Consider the following 25272-nt stretch of genomic DNA (forward strand, 5'->3'; position numbering starts at 1 on the left):
TAAGACTGGAGGAAAACCGGCACAGTATTGGTTGTTAGGGATACCACACTACAGCATAGTGGACTTTGCGAACAACAGGCCTTTATACAGCATTTGCAGGATCAGAGAAAACTGAGAACAAGTCTGTATTTGTCTTTAGTCTTGAGAACCAAAAAGCCCTGATCATTAGCCAGTTGCATCATATCTCAATGAAAACACAGACATGGTTGACACAAAACGATGATAAATATCTGTGAGGTGTTCCTAGGCCAATATATACAGTACATGAAAAATGAAATTTAACTGTTGTATGTGTGACCAAAATCCCAACTGTCTATCCAGTTCAGCTTAATATATTTTGCATCTACGGTGGCCTCTCCGGTACCAGCATTTTTGTCCATTCTACACAGCTACGCCACTGCCCTGTGCTCCTGTTTGAGGGCACCTGGTCACTCACACTCACTTCAGTTAAGTGATGTTTATCAGATTAGCTAGAGTCAACAGTACCATACTGCTTGTGGCCTGTTATCCTTCTAGCTGCCCTCTTCCCCTCATCCATGCAGTGAAGAAGTTTAATCCATGCAGAAAATCTGTTAAAGAAATAAGCATTGATTTACAACTCTTCATGTAGAAAGGAAAGACTTATCTGATAACTGCAAAATTCATGGGGCAAAACCAGGCCTTACATGTTAAGATATTAATGAGAATTTTACTCAACTGCCAAATTATGCTGCAAAAATAATTTTGTATAAGGAATGCTTGGACATTACTTGTTTGCAATAGCTTGCCTGTTCAAGGAATCAAGGGGAAAGGAATATTTTTTTCCCCTTGAAGCAGTTCCCGAGGTTAGAATTTAACTGAAGGTTGCAGATGTGGCAACTCTGTGCAGAATTAACTTTGCTGAATATTAGTTAGATTTAAAGCTCTCACTGATTTTCACTCAACGATTTTGCTGGAAAAACTTTCTTCCTCCTCAAGAACCGCAGTACTGCTCCCTGGGACCAACTGCAGTTTGCCCTAAACTATTTGACTCAAAGATACCCAGCCAAACTATGTCCTTCACATGCTATCACCACAGTTCAATGGAAGATATATCTAAGAAAAAAATTCCAAATGAATAATAAGCAAAAGTCACTTATTCTAAGTCTCTGTAGGGTTATTTTTAGCCAAGATGGGTGAAAACAAGTTCCTCCTGAGACACAATTGTTTTTTCAAATTTGTGAAAAATACCACAACAAAAATAGAAGTGATCTTTATCTTAGTAGGTGTTTATGAACTTATGAATGTTTCTGAATGTGTCAGGTTTTGTATGAGAATGGCACGCTTGGAAAGGTTCTCACCTCCAGCATCTTCAGCTTTGAGACCTTACTGGGAAGCTGGAGACGTGAGCTCTATTGTCAGCACATCCATGGGCATAATGTCATACAGTCTGATCACAAACACAATTGAGATTCTCATAATTTTCTAGGATTGTTGCCAATACCACTGCTGCTTACCTACACTACATCTAGCAAATCTACAAATATAGAATAGCTGGAATAGAAGCTGGATACAGATGTAGTGTTGCCTTAATATTTTTTTTATGGAATTGTATTTCATGGATAAGAAAGGCAACACCAAAGAAAAAGTGCAAGTAAATCATTACTTTCAGTTGAAAACTGGGTTTCGGATGCCACTCAAGACTGAAGTGTTGGGCCACTTTCTGCGCAGAAGAGTTAGGGAACATACAAAAAAGAAAACGCTTGTGATTCCTAGGATGACAATGCCTGAAATCAGTGCACTGGTGACTGAGTTCATCTGGAAAGAAGATCCGTTTGGATGAGCTGTAAGGAGAACAAAAAACACATAGGTAAGATCTGGTTACAGTCTCAGCAGTGCCAAACACTTCCGTCTTCCCATTACAACACCCTAATATACCGAATAGTTACAATGAAGGGACTAAAACTGTACTTCAGAATGAGCACCCATCTACTTGGATAAAGTTTATCCAAGTCTATTTTGAAAATAGTTATTAGTTCTTTCAATATCTCTCATGCTGAGGGATAAAGACAGTAAGGATACTTCTAAGGCATAATCCCTCGTATGCTAGTGACCAACCTTGACCTCTGCTTTTTAAGGCAAGACTATTGTTGTCCAAGAACTATCAAGACAGAGATATAAGGACTTGTGGCCTAATCAAGTTAATGAAAGGATTTCTTACCTGATATCATTATCCAACACCTCAAGTCAAAGAGTATATAAATCCTTAGCAGGCATACCTAGCACCAGATATCTGAGTTACTCTAAGCTTGTCTGTACACCTTTCACAGAAGGCTTCTTAACATGTTTATCAATTCTCGGGTAGAAGAGGTAACCTCGGGTAGAAGAGGTAACATCTAGAACATACTGTAGCTCAACAAGCTGTTAATGGAGCAATTCCTGGGTACTGGAACACACACACATCCAGCCTGTATGATCTTTTCCAGCAGGAGGGTAAATATAAAAAAAAAAAATAGAGTGGTAAGTACCACCCAAAGCACCAACATATGTTTGCCTGAGCTGTGTTTGCCATTACCAGTGCTGGAGAGCAAGGTGAAATGACAACACAGCTACTATGTGGGAAGCCAGATTGCTTCTCACACTCCCTCCTCACGAAAGCTGAAAAAAGCCAGCTCTGTTGATCAGGTTGCCCTCCCCTTCTCAACACCATGCTGCCTTCTGACCATACACACATCTTCTCTCCACTACAGTAGTAATCTCGCCTCATTCTACCTCTACACACTCCACTGGGACAGCTGGGATGGAAATGGAGGGCTGCTGCGTTCGTTGGATGGGAAGGAAAGGTAGCAGCCATTAAACACAGCAAGCTGTGTACAGCAAATGAAGAATTTGCATATTATTTTAATGGTACTGATGGGTAGAAACACACTAGGGAACAATTCGTTACAGGGAGAAGTTTGTTCCCATGCCAAGAAAGAAGGGCAGCTGCTTTTATGTGGTCTAAGTTGAGAAACAAAGGGAACAAATAGTACTAGAGTTCGGAGGACAGGATAGATTGCTTGTGCTGCTGAGTTCTGTTATGAACAAGTAAAAGGTGGAATGGCCCAATGGAACACCTGGTTACCTCGGCAATTCTTTCTTAGTCATTAGCTACTCCTTGTTACCAGCAGAGAATAGTAACACACAGGCTGAAACCAGCCCTCCAAGTGCCCAAAGGAGAAGCACCCTAAAACTTACAGGCTTGATCTCCTCTTCGTTGCCCTAGCAGACCACAAGTTCTATCCAAGCTTTTCCATAGGCTCTTTGCATGGTTCAGTGCCAGGAGAACAGGAGTTGAAGCAGAGCTCTCCTGACTTTGAGCTGTGAACTGAGCTGGACTGCACCATAATAACCGTTTTGCTGCTCTCCTACGTGGCATGAGCAAGTTTTACTGCTTAAGTGTGATTTAGCATCTGGCAGTTGCAATGTTCTCTCACCCTCATATGTCATAGCAGCAGATTTTCATTTCAATTCCATCATAGGAATTAGAAGTTGCTATGTGGGTGGAGTTGGGTACACAAATTAAACTGAGCATTCCAGATTCTCCAATTGCTTTCTTTATAGCATGTCGATATTGATTCATTTAAATAACAAAAAAGCCAAAAAGAAAAAACATTCCAGCTCAGTGCCTAGAGCTCAAAATTGTTCGTCTTCTCAGTTCTGTTTCACTCACAAACCTTCTTTTATGTTTCTTCAAATTCCGATTAACTTACCAAGCTGTGAATTGTTGGTTGGCGTCTCATCTGTATAAAACAAAACCGGGATGCATTATATTTTTACAAATACCTCTGCCTACCTCCTCCCCCCTTCTTGCAACACAAAAGCCAATAGTCCTAGCTTTATTTTCAAAACACATCAACTGTACTTGCAACATTGACTAGTATCTTTTAGCATCTCTGGTAGAATAACATTACATGATATTGCTTCATTTTTAATGTGAGCACACCAATATGAAGTTACTTAGTATTCTATGGCAAAAGAAAAAAGCCTTAAAGCAGGAACCTCTTAATTGAAAAGATGGCCAGTTCTATTCTGTCCCTCAAAAATACAACCATAAGTGCAATATTATACGCAAGTCCCTTCACTGTTAATCATATTACAAGAAAATCTGTATAAGGAAAAAACTTAACCCGAATTTTTCAAGGAAAAAATACATCAATGACCACAAATTATTACAAAAATGCCCCTTCCCCATGCTCATTTTTCTCTTGACAGTTGAACAGTAGCACTATATTCAGGCAAACATTTGTATTTTGTCTTCAGTTTTTACTTACTTACAATTGTCCATCTCAGAATTACATTTCTCATCACTATTTTTGCTTTTTTTTGTGCAACTTGTAAGTACAGCTCACGTATACATTTGTTTTGAGCAGCTGTCTTCTAAGTTTAAGTGAGACATCCATCAAAAGCTACACAATTTCACCTTCACAAATAGTTACCTGCTTTGTTTCTATACACAGAGACTAAAATATTTTCTTCTGTGTTTGTCTCCTGTAATTACTTATTTTAGATTAATAAACAAGAATAAAGTTTCTCTGAAAAGAAAAAAGTGTTAGAAACAAGAGTTCAGAAATACAGAGGAGAAAAACCATGACTCATTTGCAGTAGCCCTATTCAGTTGCTATCAAGGTAACTGCATGAACAGCTCTGTTATCAGAACAACTGGTGACTGCAGTAATGGGCAGATCTGGCTAACTTGAGGTGCCTCTGCAGACCCTGATGTGCACAGGACTGGCCCCAGGACAGATGCAGAACCAACCTAAATGAGGCAAGTGAGGGGTTGCACATCTCAGGAATTGCAGACACAATACTGGCATACATACTATAGTGAGTCAGGTGCAGCAGGTTTGATGGGCTCAGTACAAATGTATCTGTACTAAAGCTGGACCAGAGTTGGTCTCAAAAATACCATAAGCTCCTCCATGCAGCATCATAGATTAAGTCAGCACTGCACTCCAGCACTCCTCATCCAAAATCAGATAGTTCTGTTCAAGTTCTCTCATGACCTTCCCTGTTTTCTTTCCTTGACTATAGTATTCATGAACCCCACATATTTAACACACTTATTTTCACAATGGGAAGAAATACTAATTCCCTCCTTCTGCTCCAGAAGGAAAAGTGAAGTGCAAGTCAGATTAAGGGACTTGCCCAATGCCGCTCAGGAAATTCATGGCAAGTTCAGGACTGAAAACCATTTTTTTCAGAGTACTTCCCATCAAACCATCCTTCTGTCAGCAGGAGTGGGACACTCCAAAAGCGTACTATGAAGATGCAGAAATATGTCTAATCCAAAAAGCTTTTGCCACATACATGAAAATAGAAGACACCTAAAAACTTTATTATTTTCCTTTTTTCAGCCTTATTCATGTTTTAATTTAAAAAACCTCAACAGTTGTCATGAAATTATGAAATTGTTTATTCCTTCTTTGGGGTCATTAAACACCTGTGGATAGATATTTCTTTGCTTGAAGTTATGCAGTATTTGAAGGTAATCAATGAGTATTTTTTTTAATTGTAAAAATAGTATTCACAGCATTTGAATCATAAGCTGTATTACCTAATAAGGGTTGCTCATATAACAAGCTTTATCTAGTTTCCATTCCTTGCCTAAGACAACATTTCTCCAGCACACGCTTGAGCAAATTTGTCATTCGTTTCCCATAAGTACTCACGTATGCAACTTTGAAGTTAGTTCGTTTCACTTTTTTTGACTAATCAGATAACAGCAACTCAGTTGGGTCTATGTATCATGAAAATGAGTATTTTCTTCTGCATTTCAGAAATGTTGCTTATAACATAAGGTATTTGTTCTGAAAATGGTCTCCTGATAGATGGTTCCCCACTCTAGAGGGTCAGTTCTCTCTGTATATGTGGGCACAACCACTTTGCACATAAAGGATTTTATTCTCAAGTGTTTCAATTATTTTTCCTAGATAGGATTCAGTCTTGCTGTCAGCTTCCTAAGACTAAGACTGCTGAAATCAGTTGCTTAACTGCAGCTACTTATAAATATATGTAAACAGAATTTCTTAAACTTTTTCAAATTTTTTTTTTAATTTTGTCAAGAGCAGTCACACATTCTTTTCAGAGACTGCAGGTTGCATTTAGAGTTGGTTCGGGGGGGGGGGTGTTTGTTTTGTGGTTGTTTTTTTTCCCCCCCCCCAAAAAAACCCCACACTTTGGCAACAAAAATTGAAATCATGGATTTTCACCCTTGATTTAAAGGATTAGATTTTGGCCCACTGTTTAGAGTTTACAATGTGTTTGTCCTATTTCTTTCTTATAGATGAGGGCTAAGCGTAGCGTGTATTAATTTTATGCAACACTTAGATAAAAACCCACAGGTGAAGCTGGAAGAAGTGGTGAATAGAGACTGACAGTGAATATTCATTAGCTGTCCAAATTAAATTGCTACACTGAACACAGTACCTTAAATTCCATTATCTTCAGTAAAACCTGACCAAAAAAAAAAAGAAGTCAACCCACTGAGTTTGGGTTTTTATAATGGCCTTATATGCATAACAGTATCCCACAGTGATTTTACCAGGGTAAGGAGGAAGCTCATGAGAGCCGAACAGATAGACTCACTCAAAATTTCTATCAAAGTCTCCAACAGTAGGGAAAAAAATACCCAGCAAACTTATGGAGAATCCACCCTTTAAGTCACTGCAAATTTAAACTGCAAAACATTTCCCCAGGTTATTGAAATTCCTGCAGTCCATAGAAAAAGTTTGCTCATTCCTACCACTCCTCGTAATGATGGGGCCAGCAGAGATTACAGCATTGCCAGAGGTGCTCTGAGGGCTCCCAGTTGACCTCCCACCAGCGTCTCTTCTTTCTCTGTTACTGCAAATCTGAGTGGTTAATCAAAACAATCACAGTTTCAGAGTGGAATGGAATTATTGCCCTTCCGTGCTTCCTGCTTTAATGTAAATTCTTTTATAAGCAATACTACAACTTTGATTTTATTTCTTAGTATGCATTAAATTACTTTGCAATAAAAACAGCTGCAATATTCCCTAGAAGTGTATCTTATAAATGCCTGGTTTCCCATTGTATTTTGCCTCACTTTGTTTACAGAACTACATTGCTGTTGTGTACAAGATCCATCTTATAGTATATTAAATTTTCAGTTGTTAATTTCCCAAAGTTTTTTTTACAGTTAGTTTTCCCTAACAAATGTGTTTTTCTTGACTAAGGATAGACAACATGCTACAATCCCTGTTCTAGCAAGCATCTCAAGTTAAAGTTCACACATTTTCCATGGAGTTCTAAATAGCTATGACCCACATTAAAACAGTCCCCAGCACTCTATCATCTGAAGTCCACCTTTAACATCTCTAACTTATCAGGTGTCTTAATCTTGGGTACTCAAGCATGCTTCAACCAAGAGCATTTCTTTAATTTCCACTTCTTGTGAAAGAAGTTCAAAAACCTCAGAACACAAATTCAATAGAAACAATTAATTATTTAAAAGTGTAACATAAAAGTATAAAATAATGTACAAAATGTCAGAAGTATACTGAACTGATAGCATTTTAAAATTCTAGATGGCAAGTCATTCAACAGGAAACAATACTGCATTCTGAAAACATCACAGAATATTCTGTGTTTACATTTACTGAAGTGTTTCGTTTCCAAAATATATTTGCTGTTCCTGACACTCCTAAAATTAAATAATTTGAGTTGATACAACTTCAACAAAACAGCAGTTGCCAAACTATAATAGAGGTGGTAATAAACTATAGGGGATGTAGTAAAATTTTCTTTTAAAATTTTCCTTGTCAGTATAACAGCACTTACTAGATCTTTAAGGTTTCCATAAATTCTATTCTAAGATATTTCTAATCATCTACTGTGCTTGTGGATACCTTGTTTTAGATGCTATACTAAGAATATCAGCTCTGAAGCTGTCAGAGTTGTTATTTTTAAAAATGAATTAAGGTCCAAAAGGCAAAGAGGTCATTTCTCATGTGTTCAACCACCTGTGTTTTGCAGGTCTAGTATTATTCTGTCTCCAGATGACAATATTCACTGCCCTGTTCTTCATCAGTTATGTTACATTCCTTCAGACACAAAAAAAGTTCTTACTTCAGACTCTACAAATCACCTTCATTCTGTGCCATCCAAACTTCCATAGCATTTGTATGCAGAATAACTCCAGCATGCCTATTTTATATCCAGATAATTAAAATCACCTTCCATACACTGAAACTTACTGGCACAAGAAAGGGACAGTCATCTGCTCTGCACAGCTTTGTCACGCAGTGGAGGAAGACCGTAGACATCTTCTGGTTCTTGTGCTTCACAAAGCGAAACACCTCAAAGGAAAACCGGCCCATTTGGCTCTTGCCATTTTCAATTATAGTTGTCTGTGGGTCCTTGTCACAGCTAGTTTTTGTAGAGAAGATTAAAACTAGGATGAGCAGCTATATTAGCATTTTGAAGCTCTTAGCTGAGAATAAGATAACTTAAGCAGCAAGTTCAGTGCTTTAGCTCCTTGGAAAAACAGTGTCTTAGTGAGCAACATGGGTAGCCACAATCTGCCTGCTTGGCTGCACAGTCCTGTCCTGAAAACACATTCCTACAAAAACATTATGTTTTGTTTTGCAACATCACAGCTATAACCAAGGTACCATTTAATTCCAGTGCCCAAAGAAATCTCAGATCTGAAGCAAAATGTAATCAGGTATGCTAACCAGTACAGACAGGTAACTCCAAATGAAGACAGTATCTCTCCAGCAATCATCACTGATAAGATGTAATCTGAGATACTGCCAAGATGTTTTTCAAAGTTCCAATTCAAAGAAATATTATTACTGGGAGTAGAAGCAGGAGCATCTATTTATGTTTAATCATTTGCTTAACTACTTTCCTGATCTGGAGTCTATGATGTTTTATATCACTGTCATTCACCACAAGGGTACCTTTGGTAAAATAAAGGCCAGTTTAGCAATTCAGTTTGCGTGTTTATGGTATCTCCAGTAGAGCCATTTTGGATATATGCTTCTCTACCTTCATAATTCTTACGACTTTGCACTTGCTTCTATGTTTATGTTCATAAACAAGATAAGTCCTGACATGTTATCTGTAAGCCTAGCCCTCAGTCCCTCCCTGCTGATATTGCTTAAGCTTTCCAGGCAGTTTAGAACACCAGTACTGGAGAGATTTGTAACCGATTTTTAAAGGAAGAGCCCACAAAACACTGGGTTTGCACAGGACCTACCTGAAAAAAAGATCATATCTAAGATCATCGCTAGGATTACCAGATGGCGTGGTGTAACAGTAGTCCATCAAAACATTCCACCTGCACAGAGAGCAAAGTGATAGATGAGGGGAACCGGCAACGTAAGAGTAGGGGTGCAGAGCAAGTGAGATAAGATTAAAAGACAGTGCAGGCAAGCGTACAAACTGATAGTGCAGGCTGTTAGACTGAAGCCGAGTTATTGTATTTAACAGGTCACGTACAAGTCATCCTACATTCCCAATATATCACCTGTTTCTTCCCACTACTTACAAAAATAAACAGCACAGTAGCAGAATTGTATATATCAAATCATTTGGTTTCATGCAAGTCAGCCACCACACCAACATACATTTTAAGCCTCCTCTCAGAAGTCACAGCCATATAGGACTAGAAATCAAAACCATCCCACTTTTAAAAGCCCTGGCATTTCTCACTTGATCTTACAGAAGTCCTTTGTTAAACAACAACAATACGAGATGTAAAGTACAATTCAGGAAAACTTTCATAACGAGGACAGGAGCAAGATATGCATTCACCATGAAGGACCTGATACCCTCCAGTTGAGGGCAGTGACTATCAAACACCAACCATTATGTTGACATACAAAAGGCTATGAGGAAAAGGCAGTGGCTTCTAAATCAGAAAAATTTGCAACACCAAGAGCTGAATAGCAAGCAAGACAAGAAATAACATCCTTTATTGTACCTGCCATCAAGGTTGGTTGCTTTTACAGCCGCATATATTTTGGTTTTCAAAGGTAAACCCGTACTTGGAATAAGGAGCTGCTGGCTGTAGGTTGAATCCTGAAAAACAAATATTGCCTCAGTGTACCAGAAGTCCCACTGTAACAACCCATCTGCATCCACAGACTGAATGTCCATCTACTTTTTCTGACCTTTCTATGTAGGACCGTCATTTACTTTGTCCTTCGTAATGGAAGCAGCAAAAAGCAGTGCCAAAGCATTTACCTACAAGTTTGTCTGTAAAGATCACAGAATCAGAGTGGGAAGGGACCTCTGGAGATCAACCAGTCTAAACCCCCTGCCAAAGCAGGTTCAGCTACAGCAAGTTGCACAGGAACGTGTCCAGGAAGGTTTTGAGTATCTCCAGAGAAGGAGACTCAAGATCAAAAACAATTGACTGGCCTTATCCTGTGCAACTATTTTGGGGAATCTATTTATGATTTTATGAAGTGATTGGATCAGTGGTTAAAGAAAAGGTACCATTCATTGACACCTCAGTAAGTCGCCCAGCACCTACAGGCAAAAGTAGCAGCTACTGTGGTTTTCTAAAGGAGGAGCTTAACTGGATTAGAGAGTACCCTCTCCCAGGAAAGGTTGTTAAGATTATTTGATTTAGTGGAGATAGCAATGCTAGCAGGTTTTATGTATCTTAAGCTGTAGTCTGGGAGAACAGACACAATTGATTATGCAAAAATGTAGTTTCTATGGAAGCTGGCTTGAAGAATACAAGTAACAAATATTATCATTTAAATTCTAATGTTTCAAAAAAGTTGTTTCAAGAAAGCTGTACATAAAATAAAAGCTGGGAATTGCCCATATACTACTACATAAATACAGCTGTTTCGTTGGTTTCACGTTCAAAGGCTGAACCATTAATGTCTCTTTAGCAAAGCGGCCATAAAACAGATCTGAGTGACAGATGTTAATTCAACATATCAAAATGCACTTACTTGTAGCGTCACTTATGTCAAATAGATTGCTAATCCAGAAAGCACGGGGACTCAGCGTGTTGAGACCTCTTGTGTGAGGTCAAAACACTCAAGAAAAATTTTGTTAAACAAAATTTTGACCAGGTTCAGTGTAGCAGGCCAGACCAAAAGCAGCAGCTGACAGCAACAAGGATTAAGCACAAAAATCAAGTATTTCTTCCAAGGAAACAATGTCAAAAATCGCAGCATGCCCAATATTCAGTCTCTGCAGCACTGGAGGCCTTGGGAGGTACACATGCACAAACAGACCAGCTCTGGGATGTACACAGAGCAAGTCCTTGAAGACCCATTCAAGTGAGATCAGGTAAGTTTGCCTTCTTTAAAATTAATTTTACCTTTCTCTAATATGTAGCTCTGTCATATTTTGAAACCGATTAAAAAGTCTACAGCAAGTCCCTCACTATTACATTCCATTTCTTAAAGAGTAGTTCTTACTCATTTAGAAGATATTTACAGGAAGGCCCAAAAGCACATAGCCATTTAGGCTCTGTGAAAGCCCATTAAACATTTTGCTATTAAACTCTGGAGTCTATAATGGCTCCTCTTGTCTTTCCTAATGCTAAGACTTGCTAACAGCACAAAGCGAATGTAAGCATCACCTTGTGAGGGAAGATGGAGGTGACCTAAGAAGATGAAGAGTCAGTGTTAGCAAATAATACTACAGCTAAAGTTTGAAAATACAGCTGCTCACAGTCAAGAGCCACATCTGTACACAACCCCTCACCGATATCAAGGCTGGACAGGAGCCTCAAGGCCCCTCCCAAAACCAGGACTCTCTAACAGGGACCAAGTCAGCCCACAGAATCAGAGCTCACAAGGCCATGGGTGTCTCAAGAGGCACTCCCGACCAGGCAGCCTTAGGATGCGAACCAGAAAAGCATATCCATCACTTCAATCTGCCAGCCTTAGCAGTATTATTCATGCTTGTGCTACTCACTAGAGTGAGTAATACAACTGAAATCAGAAGGCTAAAACACCACGGTTTATCATCAACTTGTAAACTCACTGGGATAGGAAGGATGAAAACCCATTTTGGCATATGGTATTTGAGGAAAAAATATGCTCAGTATAAGCATCAATAGTATACCTGACTGTTAGCAGAATTGGGCCCTAAAAGGCAGCAAACATGTGGTGGTCATTGCCAGTCCTGGCTGAGAAATTTGGCTACGTTCACCATGTCCTATTTTTTTTGGTCACAGTTTTATTTAAAAATGAGAAGTATAATCTTCATTTTAACAGATTATAAATTGTCATTTGGAACTCTGCTCTGTCAAACAAACATGATTTTTTTTTTTTAAGCATGCTCTTGGAAAATGTCCTGTTACAATATTTATAGCTCATTATGTTCAAAGCGTAAAGCATTGACTTTTAAATCAGTTGCATGAATTATAACTCTGCATCATGATGGCATGAATAATAATGCAAAAAATCAGATTCATAATTTACAAAAGTGATGCTTGATAGATTGAAAAATTGGTATTTAAATCAGGTATTTAAAATGTATGAATAAAAATTTTAATCAACATGAAAATATAATTTCAGGGATTAATGTTAAGTAGAGGTCTGTGCATTTTTCATGTTTTACTGTCACCATCCGTATTTATGTAGTAAAATCTTTTACAACAATGCATATTCAAGTTAAATTATCTAAAACACATGGAAGAAGTGTTAGTCAAAAGCTGTTAAAATTATTAACCCTTTAAAATTTGAAAGTCTACACAGTGAGGTAACAAGTGCAGTGGGCTATAGATTTGGAACAAATCCCACATCCCTCACTACAATTACAGATGGTCAAAAAACTCTGATGAGGCTTGAACATAAAAATACCCCAGTAGAAGTGCTACAGTTTATTGCTAAGGGAACAGGTCTGGAATACTTTTAGAGTTCTACAGAGTACTCTCTGTATCAGTACAATATACCTATAAACATATGTAGTAGTATGTACTCTCACACACAAACACAATAAGTGCTAACACAAGTATGCACTCTGGAGTATGATTGTTATTACTACAACTGATTAGTCATGTTATTTCACAACCTGAGAGTCACAGCTGTAAACTGAGGAACTGTATAAATACAAGAAAAAAAAACAAAACAAAACCCAAAAACACCTGCGTGTGTCCTCAAAGACCAGCCATATAAACACAAGGCAACAGGTACAGGCAAACAAAAAGGACAAGGGAGCCCAGAGATGGAAGATGCACAGATGAAAGCCCTGGTTCATGGGAGGAGTGGGAAGGGAATAGCAAATAACAAAGAGTCTATACTTTGCTCTGCTAATCCAGCTTGTACCCACATAGTGCAGAGATTAATTTAGTCCAGGTCATACTACTGTGTTTTATACTCACATTGTAAAGCAACAAATTCAAAGTGCTGATAAATGTACCATTGTTCTCTCTTACAGAAATAGCAGCTGACGACCTACAACAGAACCAGAAATCAAAAACCATCATGAAGAAAGATATCTTATTTTTGTGTTTACATACTACAGTGGGTTTATCATAATTAAAAAAACTCAATAAGTCATATCACAAGGAGTTAATGTATGTATTTGGATTATATACTTCAGAAATAGGAATTTATAGTGGAAACACTGACAGAGCCTTAAGTATGCAGAAAGTAATGGATACTGTTGAAAACATGAATCAGAAAAATAATTAGCAGAGAGGCAAACTGACAAAAGGGAACCCACTTTTTATGATGTACAAGGTTCACTTGTAGAAATATTGTCTCTTGCACTCTATATTCTCATGCTTACAAACTATTTCATGAAGAATTTCCATTTTTTTTCTGCTACCATTTTGTCACCAGAACACCTGAATTTTAAGGGAAGTTTTACATTATCTAAGGCTCTCTTCATAAAGGCAGCTCTTCATAAACTATGTTATCTCAATGATGCTACAGAGTTTTCTTTTTCTTTGCATCACCTCTTCTTTCAGTGCTTTTTCTTTTCCCTTTATTCTTGCACAGCTAAAAATTACCGTGTTGACAATACTGCTATGGCATGCATATATTTAGGTGTACATACATATCTATACATACATATCGACTTACACAAACATGGAAATGAAACACATAGAAGCGAAAAGCACACTTACGAAGCAAGCTGGGTATTGTTAACCAAGTACTCCAGTGGATAGCTACAGCTAAACTTGTACAGAAGTCCAGGCAAATAGCTGATAATAGTCGGTGGGTCTGGCGTATCAATATAGCCTGAAACATTACCTATCTGTACCACTGAGGTATTTCCATAAGCACTGATACCTCGAGCTGAGGATACCTATGGAGGGAGACAGAAAATGACTATTACCAGAAAGTTAACTGTGGAACAAAAAATACCTAAGGACACTGATGCTTTAGCCCATAATTTACCCAGAGATATTTAAAAAAAATCCTTCAAAAGTTAATTTAGTTTAATAACATGTTCCCTGTGTTCTGTTTCTCACCTTTCCAAAATGATGCATATACAGTTCACAAGCGATATCCCTGTTCCTAAAACACAGACTTGAGCAACATTTCCAAAAAAACAACCAACCACACAGACAAGGAATCCAGAAGCATTTTTTTGGTAGCTTCCAAAAAAACAACCAACCACACACAAGGAATCCAGAAGCATTTTTTTGGTAGGTACTTTTTTTCTGAGCATTCCCAATGAATTCATGTGACTTACTGGAAAAGCTGAAGGAACTTTTCTATTAGAGTTAAAAAAAAAACCAAAACAAACCACACTAGCTTAAGAGGAGCTTCCATATGCAATAATAAAGCCAATACAAAAACAAAAACAAACCACACTAGCTTAAGATGAGCTTCCATATGCAATAATAAAGCCAATACACAAGCATTTTCATTCACAGAAACAATACTCTGACACTCCCGAGCTTTGTTTGACACAAAACCAGTGTACTTTATAAGCAGATACAAGCCAAATAGCTGAACTTTGAGTCTGTGCTTTTGTTTACATTATACATCTCTCAATCTAAAATTACAAACTCCGTGCAAAGAAACACTGTCAGAAACGCAAGAGCTAGAAGTAATATAATCTTAATGCCAATGCAACCTTAATTCAGTCCCTGGACATGCGCTATCATCTGTTGATCATGCTTGCAGAGCCAGCAGTAACATGCAGCTCTCCAGAAAACTGAAGGGCACACTTCCCTCCTGGTAGCAGCCCAGTCCCACTCCATCTGTAGCTACTGACCTGAATACTGGGGTGGTACGAAAACCCCAGATAAGTGTCACAAATTACTGCCTCAATAGGCACAGACGCAATAATGCAATTTAACACAGCACTGGACTTCCACTGTAGCATTTCATTTGTTTAACTGTATTAGCAAAACAGATGCTTTCAATAGCTTCAGAATACAGTTTCTTAAAATGACATTTCATCATGGAAGAATCATTCTGAGGTGCGCATGAGTTGTAACATTTTGCACTAAGTAGCACAGGATACACAGCAGATATTTTGATTTCTTCAGCTACAGAAAAAACAGCCAGAAGACAGACACAGCCACGTACTTTGCCCATAGTATACCTAATCATTTGCTAAATGGCAGGAAAATGGTGAAAATCAAGTTTCCTAGGATCTATTCCTTGCCTTAAAAACAGAGGCTAGAGCACTAACGTAGTATAGCCAACTACAGCTCTGTTCAGCTTCTGCATCACCCTATCGCCCAAAAATTAAAAGGTGGATCCGCCATATTACAGACAGACCTGGGTTTTACCTGAGTTCTGCCTGAACTATTGTCTTCCCTTTACTTTTAGTGAAAATGAGTTTGAAGATCTTTGCTGTGAAACACAGCCAAGAAATGCATGGGATTGTACTACTCCAGTGGGGGGAACATGATAAGAAATGCTCCCTGCTCCTTTCTTCTATCCATTTGTGGCACAGCACGCATAAACCGAGCGAGGACAAGGGGAATTTTGGGATATATTTTTAGCAGCTGCTACTTTGTCTTCGTATCACGTGCAGCCTTGTGGGGGGCTTTGTGGGGAGCTCCAATTATTTGGCCTTACCAGACTGGTTTTTGGTTTTCATTTTTAATAAACTTTTACAATTATAATCAAATAGCAATTTTACAACGTGACCGACTCCACAAGAACAGGAAGAAGTTGCTTCCTGGCAAACTCTACTGCAAGTCATGGAGGTGTTACAGCTTTTCAGAGAAAGTGGGAGAAGAGAATCTTGAACTTGCTGAACTGTTTTTTGTTGAAATTTTAAAAGAAAACTCAGCTTGAGGCAAATAGGTCACAGAGCATATCGAACATTTCAGCCCAGATTCGCAAAATTATGAGCAACAAAACAGGGGTGGGTGTTATAAAAACTGACAGGTATCACCAAGGGCAAGTATGAATTCCAGGTAGGCTATAAGCCTTAAAAAAACTACGTTTTTACACTTGCTTTTGCAAGCTATTCATAGATACTTTGATCTAAGTCATCACTGCTTGTACAGTGTGATATACACACAAACTACAGCTCTTCTCTCCCTTGGTTTAGAAGGTTTGAGACCTGTCTTCCTCCCCTCTCCCCATTCAGAGTGAAATAGCTTCATTAAAAAAATGAAATTATACTGGTACAAAACAGACTTCAAAGTCAGCCCCTGGATCAGATTCTGGTTCCACTCACTCACAGCTAAGGACTAGATTTAGTCACTAGCTGTACAAAGACATGCATTATCCATGCATGAAACCACAACATAAAATGTAGACTCTGAAGTCACACCACCAGGCAAAACACCACAGCACAGAGTGGCCATGCACTAAGAGATCAGAGCTGAACATACAAATCTGAACTTCAGTCCCACATCTTGACTTTTTTGTCAAGAATTGAGTGCATAGGTTAGACAGTCTTCTATTTTTTGTGTGTCAAATATTCAAAGTTTGCTTGAAAACTTCAGTTTGTTGCCAGGCAGTTCCAAATTGAGCTGAGATCTTCCAGGAAGGTGCACCACCTCATGGCACAGCTAGCAGAGGTGTTTACTCTGGGTTGGACCCTCCAGCCAGACTATCTTCCCTGTGACATTGAGCCTGAAGTCACAGCCTTATCACAAAACATATAAAATCAGTCAGCAAGCCCCTGTCATATGAGAACACATAAGTAGGTACTCAGACTATAAGTCTCCTCTAACCCAGTCAAAATATTTTACTATCATTTTCCAAGTGGGTATTAAAAAAGTTTCAGCAAAGTTCAAAGCATGTTCAGCAAGAGTTTTAAAAATGGCTTGGAATAATCTCATTTTTTCACTAAAAATTAAAATTAAAAATATACTTTCTAATCCGAAGACAACTGTGTGTCCCATCACATTTTCTCATTAATAATCTTGATTACAAATTACCAAATTCCTCTGGTTTTCTTTGATGAATGCAATATATTGCTAACTGAGCAAGACAAAGTAAACATTATCTGTAAAAGATACAATGCTGTCAAGGCCATTCACTTGATCTTGTGCATAAACAATCATGCTACAATTTCACTTTGACTTTGTCTTACCACTAAAGTGTTTCCACAGGATTCCAAAGTACTCAGATTGATGATGAAAATGACCACTGCTGGAAAGGTGTTGTTATTAATGAAACCCCTGCAGTGGGCATCCCCATGTTTCCCATTCAGTGCCAGATCTGTCTCGGAATAACCAGAGAAAAGAACTGTGCAAAAATTTATCTTCATAGTAATTGTCTGTACTCCACAGAAAACATTGATATCTCGTTCAGCTGCAAGAAAAATACAGGGAAAGACATTGTAAGAAGATGTATTTCAACTAATCACCATAATATTGTTGTAGCAGTTAGCCTACTGTTGTAACTTCTGATTGAATCAATTTTTAGACCCTAGTCACAGCAAAATATTGGAATATAAAGGTCAGAATTGCATTATTCTGAAGAACAGATTTGATTCTACAACTTCACTAAAGAAAAACAAGAATTAATATAGTAACATAGTCTACCACACAACAAAACCATTATTTTAAAATTCCCCAGCAAATCATTTAGTAGCACATTCATAAACTGAAGCACTGCAAGAGTAGAAAACAGCAAGTAGTTAAATACTTGATTAAACAGTTCCCTTGTGGAACAGAAGTTTCCAGCAATTTTGAGAAACTTGGGAGGCTGAGCTCTGCATTCCAGCCCACTCTGGCATAGAAGGTGGGTGTGATTGTCTGAGGTTGTCTGGAGTCCACTTTGTATGAGATCGTAGTCTCAAGCTGTGCAGACTTTGAAGTACACTCAACAGCATATCAGAGCAATTTATTATGGTATCTTTAAAATTTGGGTTTTTTTTTTTTAAGAACCATCAACTTTAGCTTTAATGAAAAATCAGTTGACTCTTGAAAGACAATGATCAATACAACAAAGCGCCTTGCAATCTTTCATTCTGTACATTATCACAATACAAAAGACCTAGAAAATCGCAATTGTTACAACTCGTCAATTTTTGAATAACAGCAAAAAATCTTTTTGGATTTGTTTGACCTTTGATTCAAAAGTTATGAATGTGTTTGTGTCCTTGAATGGAAAACCATCAGGTTAGGATATAGACATAAGCAACAGTTTGTTTTGCTTTATAGCTATAACATAACTTTTCTATAAGCTCTTCTCTGCCCACAGATGACTGGGGGGCTATTTTGGGTTTTTCTCCCCACCATGCTTTACAAAAACAACCCCACACTGCATCGTGTTAAGCACAGACATTACTCCTTTATATAACTCATTTATTACATCTGCTTAAAGATTAAGTGCTATTAAAAATTGTAGAACTTCAGTCAATAGTATACCATTAAGCCTCCTGAAATGAATTGTTTCACTGCGTCGTCACAACAGAGAGGAAATGAAACCTCCATTACAATGAACTAGCACTTCCCTCATCGTACAGGAGCACAAGCAGCTTAATTTAGACAGCTTTAATGGTGGTTTTAAAGCCAAAACAATCAAGTGCAGGAAGTAACAGGCTAAACTCAGTCCTGAGCTAATGTGGTGATAAATTTTACTCACTGGGTGTAAATTTGGGCAGAAAGGTGCTGGAGGCAAGACATGAGTTGAGGTGATTTCACATTAAATTCTCCTGGTTTGTACATACACATAATTCTACCAATGTAGTGTACAAAGATGAAGAAGCATGCCTTGGTTTTCACTACATGAGGACTGTAGCTACTTTATAACTCACTTCAGGCCTTTTGAAAAGCAAGATATTACTTTACCTGTTGAGGTACCATTACCACTTGCAAACTTCTCATTTGACACTAAGGGAAATTAGACCATACTGTACAAAAACAACCTTTGTCCTATACAGGAGGATAAATAACCTTTCCAGACTGAACCTTTTCCACCCACTACTTTACAAGGAATTATTGTTGCCAAATTAGCTCATTCTGGAATTAAAACAACATTACTGTTCAGAAATTAATCTGAAACCAGGTGCAAACAGATCTAATGTCCCTTTAGATGCTAAACATCTAGTTCATTTCTTGTCAATTTAGAAAGGTAAATATTATTCCTACATATGTATAGGTTTAAACAAAAAATATTTGCATTCCTGAAGTAAAAGCTTCTGGTTTTCTGAATAAGAGAAGAGCAATGATTTGAAGGTTAGGTCATCCAGTTGATGGGGCCATAAATACAAGGACCTCTTTGTTACAGAGTCTCCATACAGGCAAATCACTTGGCTTTTCTGACTCAAATCACACAATCCACCTATAGTCAACTGTACTCTTAGGGGTGTCGCATGCAAAATAGAGTAAAGCTCAAGAGGTATGTAGATACTACAGTAACAGAGACCATCTTGAATCAAGCACAGCCTTATGGCAACACAAGCCAGATGCTGAGAGCTCCACCACCTGCTTCTGCTCTGGAACCCTTCCACACGTTGCCAAGACTCACCCCAGAGCAGGCGGTGAAAAACCTGCCAAGGACAAGAGTTTGCCACAGCACACCATTGACAAAAGTCATTCCACCAGAAAAGGCATGCAAAGACACTCATAGTTCAAAACCAGCTTCTCTGCATGAGCTGCTTCTTTGAAAAAATTGCTGCTTTGATGCTGAATTAAAATGCATAGTGTATGTGGAAAAGCTGCAATATTTTCTTAGCTTCTACTAAGTTTTCAATATGTACTTACAGCAAGAGCCCCCTGAATCAAAACTGTGTGTTTCCCATCTGAAGACAGCTGGACTGCTATGGCTGCATCCCCCAAAAGCCTTCTAAAAGCTATGCTTTACTGAAATGCAGAACTAAAGCTTTTTTTCTGCAGGTAACTCTCTGAAGGATGGTGGGATCTAACCTTATTACGTACTCTCTAGAACACATCTAGCTTTTGGTATAAGAAGTCACAGAATTTTCAATCTACCAAATACAATTACTTTTTCCATTCATCCCTGCTGACTATTGCATACCTACACTCTAAAACAAACCTGCTAAATACAGAAACAAGAGTCCTGCCTGATTATTTACCATCCTATTTACGCAGCACCATCCCTATGCAAAACTTCACCTAGGCAATGAATGATAAAAGCACAAATGAAAAATGGATGAGCTCCAAGATTCCTTTAGAAAGGCAAAGTTTCTCATCTTTGCTGAAGACAACTTGTGTTCTTCACAACACTTAAAGAAAAAGAGCAGACAACTTCAAAGCCCAATGGCTTTTCTGATATCCGCACACCACAGATCTCAGCAAAACAGTTTCCTCTGGCCCCACATTTGGAATTTCAGCTGACAGCAACGAAGATCCCTTGTGTAGAACAAATAAGGAACAGGAAGAAAGAAGAATATCCATAACCAACCTCGGTGAGCAGTCTCTCAGCCTGGCAAGATACTAATTTTCAAATGTTCCCCTTTTTGATCTCTCTCTCTCTCACCACTCCCCTTACATTTGAACTCTGAAGTCAGTGAGGCCAGCACCCTCAAAGCCACAGCCTGAGTCAAGCGCTGAGGAAGCAAGTGTAGAGAGAGGGAGCCCCTTCTCCCTGCAGAGGCTCTCACACCCATCTTCTGGGGGTCTTGAACCCAGAAAACAGAGCTCCAGCAGCCTCACCCAGCTCCACTAGCCCCAGCCCATTACATAGCAGTCCCTTCTGCATACTGAAAATAAAACCTGTCAAATCCAGGGACAAAAGGGTTTTCCTTTTTTTTACCTCCCTCTCAAATGCATGACTAACAAGCAGAATTATTTTTCTTTCCTAGCTCTCAAAATCAGCACTAAGACTGTTGATTAAAGATTCAAAGGTTGGAATTACTGTCTGCTGTCACAAACAAGAAAAAGCAAGATTACTCTCAGCTCCTATGAACAGTGTGGGGCAATTAGCATTTACTTAAACAAAAAATCTGTTTACTTGTAACCTAAATAGATTTTCTCCTGAGTTCCTGAGATTTGGCAGACACGGAATCTGATATGACCCTTTTTTATGAGGCAGAACTGCAAGAGGCCCCTAAATACCCGCAAAAAGAGCTGGATTCAATTCACGGGTATCGCATTGCAAATATAAAACCTTGGCACAGGGCTGATGCAAAAAATGACCAGAGAAAAACTTCAGAAGCACAGAAAGAGGAATCTAAACATCTCTCTAGCTGTTGCAATCCTCTGAAAAAGCCTGAAACAGGAAAATAATTACATGAAAAAAAATATGAAAGGTAGATCTGAGGCAGGTGAGCACAATTCACCCACACTTTTGAGGTAAGCCTCTAAAACTTACCTAAGAAGGGGAATACAGAAAGAGCTTGAGAAATACTCAGTTAAACAGTGATTTTGTCAGGGATGGACACAACATATTCAATCCTTTGCCTGTCTTATTTCTCTGTTCTTCATATTCATATTGGTTAAGTGAAAAAGGATCAAAGCCACTTTTGGTCTTTATGTCAACAAAGCACCTAGCAATGTGGTAGTAACACAGCAAACAGACTGTAGGCTTTCTGCTGACTTAAGTTTAATAAAAGAGTTGATCCTTCCTAAAAAAACTATTATTTTTCAGGAAGCAACAACACTGAAAGTTATTACAGTGTAACACTATACTGAGAGTTCATCACTATACTGTTCAATTCAATTGTTACCTCAGAAACTCAAGATGTGAGCAAGCCAGTATTCACAGCTTTTTATTATTCTGTCCAAGCAACAACTGAGGCAGGGAGGATAAGCAACATAACAGAGACTAAAAGCATTCTTCAGCTGAGTAAACCCTCATACACGTCACTAAGACTGAAATTTCATTTCTATTTCTCATTGTATTAACAGCTCCAGACATTTGATGTCCCCAAAATGACTTCATTCCATTTTCTCAGAGGCATGAGTGTACATCATACATGGATACATGCCATTGCTTCACCTACCCTTAACCAAGCACTCCATGTTGAAGTGAGACACTAAATTTTGCCATCACCTTTATTTAGCTCATAAAGAGATATAATTTTTTTATTTCACTAAAAGGACATAATTATATTCCCTTACCCGCATAAAACATGAAAGAAAACCCAGTTAGAAGTTTCAGACTCTTAAATCTATAGAAAACATTTACAACAACATGACCTTTGGTGACTTACTTGGACAGGACAGAGCTCTGACAAAAGCAGGTCAAACCCCACTGAGGTGAGGGGAGTTGTATTCATTACTACTAGGCTGAATTTGACCCACCATGCAATTAAGTAAAGTGCAACATTAGAGGAATTTCATTGTCACCAAGATAGTTAACACTCAGTTAATGTGGAGTCCTACCTCCAGGCTTCAGATAGATTTAAAGCTTGGTATTTAAAAATAAGCAGTTCTTTGAACCAAGACAATAAAGAAGCCATTAGAAAAAAGTCCATTAAACACTTACCAGGAAACCTGCTATGGAGGTTAGCATCACAGTTGTATCCATTGAACTGAGCAGTCACCGAAAGCACTTTAATCGTCAGCAGGAGCAGTAACCATACCTGTTCCATTGCAAAACCTAGCAAAACATTAGATGGTTATTACACACATCTGTTCATTGCATTAAAGATGCTTATTGCAGACATTTAACCACTCAGGAGGTGATGGTCTCCAGCAAAGGAATTGGGGATAAAGCTCACAAGCTTATGGGAAAGAGGCCACAGGCAGCAGAGCCCATTTCTCTAGAGTAATGTGTAATTTCTATTAACTTAGGACAAAAAAGGTACTCAAAGGTGATATAAAAGAAAAAACTCACTAAAACATATTGATAGATTAAGGATTGTTAAATATTCAAGCTGCAACATGGTTTTTTTAAATTTTACATGTAAAAATTCTTTGACAAAGACATCTTAGAACAATAGTTTTATTTTAGCTAAGTCCTTGAAAACCATACAGATTAGTGGCTTGCTGAGCAATTCTCAGGCTCAAGATCCTAGAATAAAAATCATTTTGTATCTATTTGCCAAAAATTTGTTCTTTGAAGCATGCACGCAATTGCAGCAAGCTTATGTACAGAGTTGTCACAGACGCTTGCATCTACTTGAATTGTATCTCGCAACCAGACCAGGAGATCAGAACACATGAATTTCTAGTGTCTCGAGTAATTATTCCTCTTGGGAGAAAAACTCCAAGGTCTAATATCTGTGGCACTTAGCACAACCAGATATCCGATTCATGTTTTTTGTCAAAAACTTCCAAAAATATTGATATTTTTGTCCGTTAATCCAAGTGATACTGATTTATTTTATTTATAAGATTTAGTAATCCTAGAAAATATCTCTGCTGATGTGGTCCTCAAACGCAGCATGCTCTTTATTTGATTAAACAGGAACCGAGGAAGTCTAAGATTTAGGAGGTTTGCTTTCTCTAAGAATATGAATACAGAGATGCTGATCATCACCTTTCTCCAAGTGGACACCAAAGAACATTTGTAAACTCTATAGATGCAGCACACCTAAATGCAGCCACATCTGGCATAGCAAGGGCCTGTCATGCATTGCTGAGAAGAGCTGGCAACAGCACACGGAAAGAACATTTGAGAGAAATCCTCACTCTTAACTGGATTTGTCATGGCTACACAGTGCTCTGAGCTAAAGTCTGCTCAAATTAATAGAAAGGCTTCCACTAGTTTTCAAACCAATCTCGCAGACTACACAAACCTGGGATTTAAAGCCTTGCATTGAAAGACAGACCCATAGAGGACACTCCCAAGTGCTCTTTGTCAGCAAACAAGCCAACTACAACAAAACACTAAGCCAAACTCTACTAAAATGTCAAATGCATGTCCAAATGTCCAGCCATTTACTCCTATGTAATTCTGCTTGGAAGTAAACAGAATAAAAATGGAGAATTACAAACACCAGCTTGCCACTAAGTATGCATGTTTTGTAAGTCGGATATAACTTTTGCTATTATATCCAAAAGAAGTTTCGCTAGCAAGTCCTGCATAACTTCCTCAAAGTGTGACCTACAGCAACAACACAACCCCCTTTTAGTTTCAAGTGGATACAAAACTCTAAATGAAAGCACTCTTTGACCCACTACTCCTTTTCCATTAAATTCCTGTGGAGGTTGACAGTACTTGCAGCTAATGCTGATGAAGAACAGTGAAAAAATAAGAAAGAAAATAAAATTTCTAACTGGGTTGCTAGGAAACCTCTGTATTTTCATGATCTCCTCACCCTCTCCATTACTCTCAGGTGGAGAAGTTGGTGTCTTGTTTGTTTACTATGAAAATTCACACTTCATTTTGAAAGAATTTTTTTCCTTTGGAAAATTGGAATTTCTCCAGTGTACTGGAGTCTTAGCTCTGCTTGTACAACAGTTACATCGATTACGTGGCTATTACTGTTCTGTTGTATATGAGCTGGTTGCTGATGTCCATTACAATGGTATAAATCAAGGGTAATTTACCAAGATATAAACCTGACTTCAATTTTCTAATTGCCACAGTATTTTTGCTACCAAAAAAACACTGTTTGAAAACAATTTATCAAAAGATGACACTGACAAAGCTGTAGCTATTATTTTAGATGAAAAGCAGATCTTACAATAAATTCTAAAATTTTAATTATTAAACTTAACTTTTGCTGCTGTGTTTCAGAGGAAGGAGAGACAATTGCTAAGGTACAAAGTGGAATTAAGACATTAAGTATTTATAGCATTAGTTCTGTAGCTAAAATCTGACTTGTTCTGAATACAACACAAGCAGTAACATCCTACTTGCTTTCTGGCTATTGACTCATCTGCATATGGATCAACATGCAGATCCACATCACCAGTTGAGCTGACTACTGCCAATTTCAGTTAATTAAGTTAGGAACATGCATTATTTTTCATTTCTCAAGAGAACTGAGGCCAACCTCACCTACCTGCCCACCCTAGCAAGAATCAAGGCAGCCATTCCT

General features: G+C 38.2%; 1 protein-coding gene across 1 annotated transcript; it reads right to left on the minus strand.

Moving 5' to 3' along the window:
* Positions 1–1626: 1626 nt before the first annotated feature.
* On the minus strand, positions 1627–22875 carry ZPLD1 (zona pellucida-like domain containing 1). The gene is made up of 10 exons (XM_009710613.1): positions 22770–22875; positions 17464–17684; positions 14075–14256; positions 13325–13397; positions 9950–10047; positions 9224–9304; positions 8217–8388; positions 6743–6851; positions 3711–3740; positions 1627–1802 (listed from the first exon to the last, which is right to left on the minus strand). Exons 1-10 carry the CDS (start codon positions 22873–22875, stop codon positions 1627–1629), a joined length of 1248 nt encoding a protein of 415 aa, XP_009708915.1.
* Between the last annotated feature and the right edge of the window lie 2397 nt (positions 22876–25272).

The sequence above is a fragment of the Cariama cristata genome, unplaced genomic scaffold (assembly GCF_000690535.1).
Source record: "Cariama cristata isolate BGI_N322 unplaced genomic scaffold, ASM69053v1 scaffold942, whole genome shotgun sequence".
Taxonomy (NCBI): Eukaryota; Metazoa; Chordata; class Aves; order Cariamiformes; family Cariamidae; genus Cariama; species Cariama cristata.